Source organism: Amblyomma americanum, chromosome 8 (genome assembly GCF_052857255.1).
Source record: "Amblyomma americanum isolate KBUSLIRL-KWMA chromosome 8, ASM5285725v1, whole genome shotgun sequence".
NCBI lineage: Eukaryota > Metazoa > Arthropoda > Arachnida > Ixodida > Ixodidae > Amblyomma > Amblyomma americanum.
In genome coordinates, this window is record NC_135504.1 from 148950426 (window position 1) to 148960274 (window position 9849).

Sequence of the window (9849 nt, forward strand, 5' to 3'; positions counted from 1 at the left end):
AGATGCAAATGGTAAAGAACCCCTAAAAATAGAATAGTAAGAATACTGCAAAGAGCTGGAAGTTGGCCCTCTTCCTCAGCCTTTTATATTTGCTACAAGAGAACAATTACTCATTGGCATCCACCAAAGCGCAGCCATACAGCTACAAAGGAAGGCTGTTCAGCTTTTTCAGAAACTTCGTAATTAAAGAAAAAACCGTCTTGGCCCAGGGTTCGAGCCCGGGACCACTGCTACACCGGAGCAGTCGCTCTATAAACTGATCCAACCGGGACGGCTAGCTCATGGTAGGGCGAGGGTGAATTTATCAATAGCTCGAAGTGGGAACATTGTTATTGAAATGTTCAGGGGTATCCCCCAAGGTGGAGTGAACTTGTTATAAGGGAGTAATTACTCGTTGGCATCCACCCAAGCGCAGCCATACGGCTACAGAGGAAAGCTATACAGCTTTCTCATAAACTTCATAATTAAAGTAAAGTTCGTCTTAGTCCTGGATTTTAACCTGGGACCATCGCTTTCTGGAAAAGCAGTTTGTCCACCACTTGCATAAACAGTGTTACTTTCAGTGCACTTGCACTGTGCATAGGGTGTGTACATATTTCAATCTCTACAAAATTTGCTGTGCATATGAAAGTTAATACTTCGCAGAGAATTGCGCACAAACTAAGTTTTCATGACATTAAAATAAATTTTTTGCAATTAAAGAGATTTTGTTTCATTCCAAAATTTTCAAGACCTCTTTACACAAAAAATCTCAGGGCTAGCAAGCAATCTTGAACTGGACCACTGCAGGTGCCATACTGTTTTGGGCAACCTCTGCTAAGTTCAGCCACTTAAGAATCACATGCTTGATCTTGCTTCTTTCATCCCATGCATGCTTACTTATCCCAGGCATCAAGATCACTGTCCCAATATCACTCTCGAAAGTCAGTGTTTCTCATCCCCCAAATGTGCAGTGTCAGAACATTGCATGCAAGAAGCGTAAAGGATTGGGCAAGTTTGTCAGACATGCTTATCGGAATAATGGCGCAGATCAAGTGACAGGACAGCAGGAGAGTACAAACACACACATGGCGCTTGTGTGTGTTTGTACTGTCCTGCTGTCCTGTCACTTGATCTGCGCCATTATTCCGTTAAGCATACATGCAAATTTCACCACCCCCTTACTTATGGAGTAAGTAACAACAGTAAATGGATACTTCTGTGAATGCTCTTAGCAGCATGTAATATGAATTGCAGCCCCTCCTTCTCAGGAAGTAAAACAGCATTGGGCGAACACCTGGCGATCATTGGCAACAATTGGTATGAACGGTGGTCCTAAACTGGCATTTAGGCAAAACGCTATTACTTTGACACATTGGCCGCACTTGCAGGCCAGGTTCGGGCCAACGTTCGGCCGATCGAGTGGCCAACGTGGGCCTGGCGTTCGTTCCGCGACATGGGCCAGTAAATGTCTCGGATTCACTTTCCAGCTTTCGAACACTGGCATCCAGCCTTCGAACATTAGTATCGAGCTTTCAAACACTGGTATTCTGCTATCGAAAATTGGCACATGCAACAAAACAACCCACCGGAAAATGACTGGAACTCTAGATGTACCATTCAACCTAGCATATATTAATAAATGAGGGTGCCAAAGAATTCAGGAAAAAGGCCGGTTTATTGCATCGAGTTACAAGGATCACGCTTCTAGCGCATGCAGGATGGCTTGCGCTACTACGAGCCATCCTGGTAATTAGAGGAAAGGAGGACCCAATAGCATGGTGGCAGAGGGTCTGGAAAAATAATTTATTTTCAAGTTGGCTGCGTGCCGATGACTCAGGCTAGACAACGCAGCTCGGCAAGCTGCAGTGGGACGAGTAAGGCATCCATAGAGTGCTTAACGGAGCTGTCCTCTCGTGAACTGATCAGTCGTATCGGTAGTAATTATTGCACTCCTCTTGCAAAATGACTCTTCCATTCCACTCAAACTCAACGTCCAGCTCTCGCACGATGACCTCACGATGCATCGAGCCGGCAAAGAGATGAATGAATGAGCCTAAATATGGCCGCCACAGGACAAAAAGAGACATGATTAAATAATACTGAATTTTTTGAGGCACAGTCCGCGTGAAGGCTGCAGGTAGGAGTCATTTTCTTTGAGCTTTTGTAGTTGCGAGAAAAATTTTCCAGCTGAAAAGTGGGGACAGGTGATCTTGAGGGAGGGGGGGGGGAGGCGGGTAGGGAGAGAACAAACGGGGGAGCGCGTAGCTGCGAACCGGGGAAACAGCTGGTAGGAAGTGAGTAAAATCACAAAGAATAAACTGCGCTTCGCGGAGTAGGTGGTTAGCCCACTACCTAAAAAAGGCACGGGCGGAAAAAGAGTTGGGGAGATGCGAGACTTCAAAGAGAGAGAGGAGGGTGGCCGAAATATGTGAAAGGGGTTCTGATTTCTCAGAGAATGAGTCATGGGCAGTTCAGAAGGCAATATCTCTAAGAAACAAGAGTGTGGGAAACGCGGACGCCTCAAAGTATTGTTGCAAAGCCATAGTAAAAACATCATGTTCGCCGATCGAAAACTTTGAAGCGGAAAACGTAGAGCTCAGAGTTGAACTTCGCCAAAACGACTTCAGAGATTCGCGTATTTTGTGGGGCCGCTAGTTAGTTCAATAGAGTTAAAACGTTTCGATAAAATAACAAAAATATAATACAATAAATAAAAATGTGCAAGCAAACTCGCGCTTTCATACTGTTATGTACGGTACATGTGGCAAACAAGCTCGATTAAAGCGCGTCAAACACCGTTTGTCAGTAGATTCGTCGTGGTCGAAGAATCTGGTCGTCGAAGAATCCTCAAATTTTTGTTGATGTGGCGGTTTAACGCAAAAAGTAAAAACAAATAAAAGCGTGTTTAATTGTGATTCGCAACTATTTGCGATCCTTTTGAACAAGAAAGGTGATATTCGAGAGCAAAAAAAATAATTTGCGATCAATTAAGCAAACACGGAGCAAGAGCTATAGCCCTCAATGCAAATTACGCAACAGAAGAATAAAATGCACGAAAACAACAATTTGCAACAATACTATTTGGATAAAAAGAAGTAAAAAGCAAATCGGAAAACACAGGGAAAGGCGCGAACACAGGGAACGGGTCACGGAAGCGTTGGAATCTCTTAGCGCGTGACTGTGTGTGTTTTTGAAGCGGCGGCCTGATATTTCGCGCGTGCGCAACTTATATTCGCAAATTACTAGGCCACTGCTTTTTTTCTCTGGACGCTGCGAAAATTGCGCGCTAAGTCTGATTAGTGAATGCACTTGCTCTAAGTCATTACGTTTAATTTAGGAACTCCATTAAGCAGACACACACTGCACAGTGTGGCAGTGAAATCTCTGGAGTGAAGCAAGAAAGGTGCTTTTTATTTGAAAAAGTTATGAAATGAAAGTTATTTTATTTTTTTAGAAAGAAGCGTTTTTGGGCTGGTTTTCAGATATTCGCGCGAAGAGAGCGTGCAAAAATGCGTTCAAATACATGAATTTCATGACAAATAGGGGGGTTACAATGCCCAGAATTCGGACAAAGCTCTGATTCCAAAAAATCGGACAAAACAAAGCGTGAACTTTGTTTGTGCATTTCTCAAAATAGAATATATTTTGCTGATTAGCGGCTTGTATAAGCTATATATATTTACATGCGTCATTACCACAGGGTCATGTCAGTGCGCTTTTGTTAATTACTAAATTTACGGGGCCTTTTTAAAAGAAATTTTATTGGTTAGTTACAGGCGCTTCTAGTTGCCCAGTATTAACGATAGAATCCTATAGATCTGCCGTCGTTGGTCTGGATGATGTCGTCGCTGGTCTTATGCGACAGACCGGTTCCTCTATGGCGGAATAAGCACAGTCCACTGACCACCCCCGAAGTCGTTGTTACGTCGTTGTACCACTTAAAATCTCGGAACGAAGGGAACACAAATTGACGGCAGAAGCATCATTGCTTTGCAGCGAGCAAATGCGTTTAGAATGCTTCCGAATGCGTTCTTAAATTTTTGTGAAGCACTCAAGAACTAAATTTGGTCCGAATGCCATTCGAAGTCTCGAATACCATTTGACTCAAATAACACTTAAGAGTCCACGTAGCAAGGGTATTATGATAAAATTGCAGTAGTAATAGTAAATTAATAGCATAGCGCTCCTACTCTGCTTCTCAAATGCTCTAATGTGCTCCAGAAACTTGTGTTTTGACCTCAAGGATCAAAGTAAAACATCTACTTTTGCCACGTATACATGTCAATTACAGGTAAACTGAGATGAGACAGACCTACACAGGTCTCAAAGCTCTTAGAGAGAGTTCAAGTCAGTTTTTAAAAGTACGAAAAAATATAAGAGGTCTTTCTCTGTGAACGTTGCCATGTCGTATTAGCAGATGGCAAAAGGTTGACAGGCGTTTGCCAGAATACTTTTAACACTGGATGCGTGATGGCAAAGCTAGGCCAATATGGACAGCTATCTAGAACGGCATAGCCAATTCTGGCGAACAGTGGGGCAACTCTGGCTAACATGGCCTGTGATAGCCATGATTCCAAGATGGCACAGCCAGAAATGGCACAGTGGGAGAATTCTGGCTAACGTGGCCCATGATAGCCATGATTTGTCAATGGCACAGACAGTACTGGAAAAGCGATGGAGATCTAGGGCCATATTTGGATGCATTAGTGAGTGTTTCAGCCAATATCAGATGCTCACTGGGAACCATGAGCCTACTTGGGCAATGCTGTACTGACTGTACTGACCCGCTGTAATGTGCCACCTGGGCTTTCCTTTTGGTATACACACCATATGTTGGTGGCTCACTGACAATTTTCACTTGTACGATCATTATATTTGCTAGAATGATGAGACTTACAACCACCACCACCAAAGACATCGACTTCTGTGCAGCTGATTAAGTAAAGAAGTATGGCTTTTACGGTACTGCCTCCAAAGCGAGCGGCTGACACAATGATGGCACAGTGAGAATCGATTTTTATTTTCATGTGAGCCTTAATAGAGAATCCTTTACGTGGATTTCATGAAAAACAACAGGCACGTAATAACCTTCGTACCGAAACAGTTGCGGTCAGAACGCATGAGTTTCGGCAGTAGCCCTTTGCGCCTTGCCCTCGCTATCATTCTCATATTAGGTGATCCACGAGTTTGGAAAAGTATGATTTTCTAGAAGCAAGTCGACTTACACGGGAGTAACTACGGTACGATTGCAAAAAAATGCAAGCGTTCATAAATGGCACATGCAAACCACATGCATATCTGGAATCGAAACGCCATTCCGGTTACAGTCGTAAATTCGTTTCGAGAAGCTACAGATGCCAGCCTTCTCCAAGAGTCGACGCCACTTGTCGGGCTGCATCCCGTGAACAAGTCGGCAGCAGCCAGGAGCACATTACCTAGGGCAAAGTTCTCCCAGACATACACACTACTTTGTGGCGTGCATGTCTCGGCGGGTTATTGCGACAGGGACAAGAGAGCCAGTAACCTGAATGCAAAACAATTAGATAAAAGGATGGTATTGACTACTAGTCGTGTATCCTGATGACCGACCAAAAGAGAAAACTTTTCATATGTTGACCACACCGCAGAATGCATCTGCACTGCGATCTAACAAGAACATTTTCCTAACAGTTCAAGAACACTAATCACAGTGCAACAGTGAAAGTACACTGAAAGAAACACTGTTTAGCAAGCGGCGGAAAAATTGCTTTCCAGAAAGCTCTAGCAGTGGAAGTGCACGTGGATAGCCGACCCATCCTACGGTTTTGATGTTCGCCTTATTGCCAGCACAGACCGAGCCATGCTGCTCCTGTGAGTACTGTCAGGGCTTGTCAGGGGCACGTTTAATTATTCATGCAAATACATATCGCTTGCATGCATCGTGCTGAAATAATGGGTTTTCGGCGACCTGTGCTTTTGATGAGTGTGACAACTTTCAGAGTGCGTGCTCGCGTGCCCGCTGTAGTTCGCGCTTGATTTCTGGTGGATTGTAGAGCCATCGAATCGCCGCCTTCCAGAAAGAAATCCTTGCATAAAGCATCAAAAGCACCCCTGACGAACGCCCTTGGAAGCAGCATGGCTTCGCATGTGCCGGCAGTAAGGCGTGCATCAACATTGCATGATGGGTTAGTTGGACCCCCACTGCCTGCATGCGCTTCTGTTGCTGGAGTGCATTAGAGTCACCAGCACTGTGCACTACGTCTGAGTATTGCACTTTATCGCATGGAGTTCGGCCATTGTGCAAGGTAGCGATGCTGCACGAGAGTAGAGCTGAAGTGCTAAAATGAAAATAAGATAAGTGGACACGGCAACCCCGTGGTGACAATGTCAACTGATGTGCCACTATTTGTGCAGGTACTTACCGGATTCTTTTCCATCGCCTTGGGCCGTGCACTAAGCGCAGACAGCGGCTTCAATCGTCACCCAGCTTCTGCCGATGCCTTTCGACTGCCGTGCGCGGGGGGCGTACATTTTTCACACTGCGAGCTGCTGTCGTGGCACGTGGATACTACCTTCTGCGCACCCTCTTCGAGCACAGCGACGTCATCCACACTTCCAGCCCGGATTTTGCCTATAAAAGGAACGCCTGCGCCTTCCATCAGCAGTGGACACGGCAACCCCGTGGTGACAATGTCAACTGATGTGCCACTATTTGTGCAGGTACTTACCGGATTCTTTTCCATCGCCTTGGGCCGTGCACTAAGCGCAGACAGCGGCTTCAATCGTCACCCAGCTTCTGCCGATGCCTTTCGACTGCCGTGCGCGGGGGGCGTACATTTTTCACACTGCGAGCTGCTGTCGTGGCACGTGGATACTACCTTCTGCGCACCCTCTTCGAGCACAGCGACGTCATCCACACTTCCAGCCCGGATTTTGCCTATAAAAGGAACGCCTGCGCCTTCCATCAGCAGTGGACACGGCAACCCCGTGGTGACAATGTCAACTGATGTGCCACTATTTGTGCAGGTTGGTGGACGAAAATATTGCTGCCGTAGCAACTGCCTTTTTTTGATCGTGTTGCCGTGTCCACGCACATTGCTGGTTTGCTTTAGTGATTGTATCTCAATTGTAGGCCTGTTGCTGAAGTTATCCGGTGATGTTGAGGAAAATCCTGGCCCGGATACAATGGAAATGATTCAACAAGTAATTGCTTCTCAAACTGAAATCCTCAGCAAATTAAGCGAAATACAGGAAAACCAAACATCGTCTGAAGCAAGAATTCTGGACATGCAATCCAGGCTGTCTGCTATAGAACAAAAGCTACAAACCTTTGACGAGTCTCGGGATAGGCTTTCGAAACTAGAAACTTTTGCTGAAAGATGTGAAATAGAAATGACTACAGTTTCGAGAAAACTTGATGAGTTGGAAAACCGCTCGCGGCGCAATAACTTGATTGTACGAGGAGTCAAGGAGGAGGAATCAGAGAGTGAAGAGGACCTACTACAGAAAGTAAACAATGACATCTTTGATAAAATTCTGAAACAAAGGGTGGACACTATTGAAAGGATTCACCGACTTGGAAAGAGGGAACCAGGTAGAGACCGTCCGATTATTATTAAACTTACTGACTTTAGGGATAAGATGAAAATAATGAGTAACTGTTTCAACCTAAAAGGCACTCAATTTAGTGTAAATGAAGATTTTTCTAAAAGGGTTGTGGAAATACGAAAAAATCTTTGGAACTCCTGTGCCGATGAACGAAAGAACGGCGTGAAAGCTAAGTTAATTTTTGATAAGTTAAAAGTCAAGAATACCTTATACGCATGGAACGAGGAGGCCAAGCAGCGGTTCAAATGCCAGGTTGCCACTAGCACTAGCAATGAGTGACTAAACAATCATAAGACGGTCTGCTTTAAAATTATAAATGTGAACGCTAGGAGCATGCTTAACAAGGTTGACGCCATAGAAAGTATATGCCTTGAACATGAACCCGATATTATGGTAATCACAGAGACATGGCTACATAAAGATATTAGAGACTGTGAAGTTGCTCCCCCAAACTACTCCATAGTACGAAAAGACCGTGAAAGGAGGGGTGGCGGTGTTGCAATACTGGTTAAGAGTAATATAGTATTCTCAGTTATAGAAGGGTTTGATGATTTAGAAACTGCATGGATTAAAACCAGACTGAATGGTCGTACTGTCTTAGTGGGTGCTTTCTACAGAGCTCCCAATTCAACCATAGACGTGCTTGATAACCTAAAAAGGTTACTGGACCTAAATGTACACTTTGGTGACAATATTATGCTGACAGGTGATTTTAATTTGCCAGGAATTGATTGGATGTCGCTTTCTCCCGGCAGAGTTGATACAGCTAGCAGTGAACATCTGATCGAACTCGCCTATTGCTATGGTTTGACTCAGATTGTTGAAAAGAGTACGAGAGTATGTACGACAACATCCTCGATACTAGACCTTGTCTTTTTGTCATCTGGTCTACTAGAGTTTTTGCTGAGTTGTGATGTTGAAGAAGGATTGTCTGACCATAAAATGGTGATTATGTCGCTCAATATGACTCACGAAATATGTCACAAATCTTGCAGAAAGACTGTTTTGAATTTTGCGGCTGCCGATGATGTCGGATTACTGGACTACCTTGAAATCTCGTTTGATGAATTCATGTGTTTATATCAAGACGGACTTGGCACAGATAAGTTGTGGGATTTTTTTGCAAACATGACAGCGAAAGCAATTGAGATGTTCATTCCTAAAACCACGAAAATAACAAAAAGGAAGCATCCTTGGATTAATAGAGACATTATTCACAAAAAACGACAGCTCAAAAGGAAACGAAAAAGATGCTCACAATACCCAAGCCCTGAATTAAAAACCTCCATATGTCGTATGAGCCAAGAGTTAAAGCGACTCATCAAAGAAAGTAAAAATACCTTTTACAGTCAGACTCTCACCAGATTTCTTACTGAAGCGCCCAGTAAGTTCTGGCGATATATAAATGGCGGCGGTAAAACTCACCATTCTAATGAAGAAGAGAGCCCCCAGAGGGCTGAAAGTTTTAATTCATTTTTTGCATCTGTTTTCACTGAAGATGACGGCGAATCATCGTTTTTTGAGCCTCCAGGTTGCCCTCCTATACCCGATTTAGAAATAAGTGAAGAAGGAGTTCTGAAACTCCTTTTGAATATCAACACTAAAAAGAACTCAGGACCGGACGGTATCCCGAATGAATTCTTATATAGATATGCAGAGTGGAATTCTAAATTTCTTACCAAAATCTTTCAATCGTCTATCGACAGTAGTTGTGTTCCCATTGCCTGGAAATGTGCGAAAATAGTGCCTGTGCATAAAAATGGTCCCACTTCTAACGTTGAAAATTATAGACCCATTTCCCTCATTAGCACGTGTTCCAAGTTACTCGAACATATTATGTACGCTCACTTATCAACTTTTCTTGAGAGTAACAATCACCTATTTGTAAACCAGCATGGCTTCCACAAGGGGCTTTCTACCATCACACAACTCACGGAAACTGTACATGATCTTTCTCAGTCAATTAATTCCCGCATGCAAACAGACATCATAATTTTGGACTTTGCAAAGGCGTTTGATAAGGTTTCGCACCCTAAGCTATTACTAAAAATCAGTGCCATATTTAAAAATGAAACTATAACTAAGTGGTTCAGGTCATATCTTTCGTCTAGAGTACAGTTGTTCAGGTTCAAGAGTATAAGTCCAACATCATGCCAGTCGATTCCGGTGTTCCCCAGGGCAGCGTTCTGGGCCCTCTCTTGTTTTTGATCTTCATCAACGACTTGCCTGTTGGTTTGAGCGTTCCAGTTAGACTGTATGCAGATGACTGCATCGTTTATA

General features: G+C 43.9%; 1 protein-coding gene across 1 annotated transcript; it reads left to right on the plus strand.

The window, feature by feature from the left end:
- The first annotated feature begins 6520 nt into the window (after positions 1-6520).
- Positions 6521-9070, plus strand: LOC144102099 (uncharacterized). Its single transcript, XM_077635388.1, has one exon. It carries the CDS (start codon positions 6652-6654, stop codon positions 7846-7848), a length of 1197 nt encoding a protein of 398 aa, XP_077491514.1. The 5' UTR covers positions 6521-6651; the 3' UTR covers positions 7849-9070.
- Positions 9071-9849: the final 779 nt, after the last annotated feature.

Excerpts from the sequence above, each read along its gene's own strand:
- LOC144102099 (XM_077635388.1), top strand. The coding sequence starts at position 6,652 with ATGTCAACTGATGTGCCACTATTTGTGCAGGTACTTACCGGATTCTTT.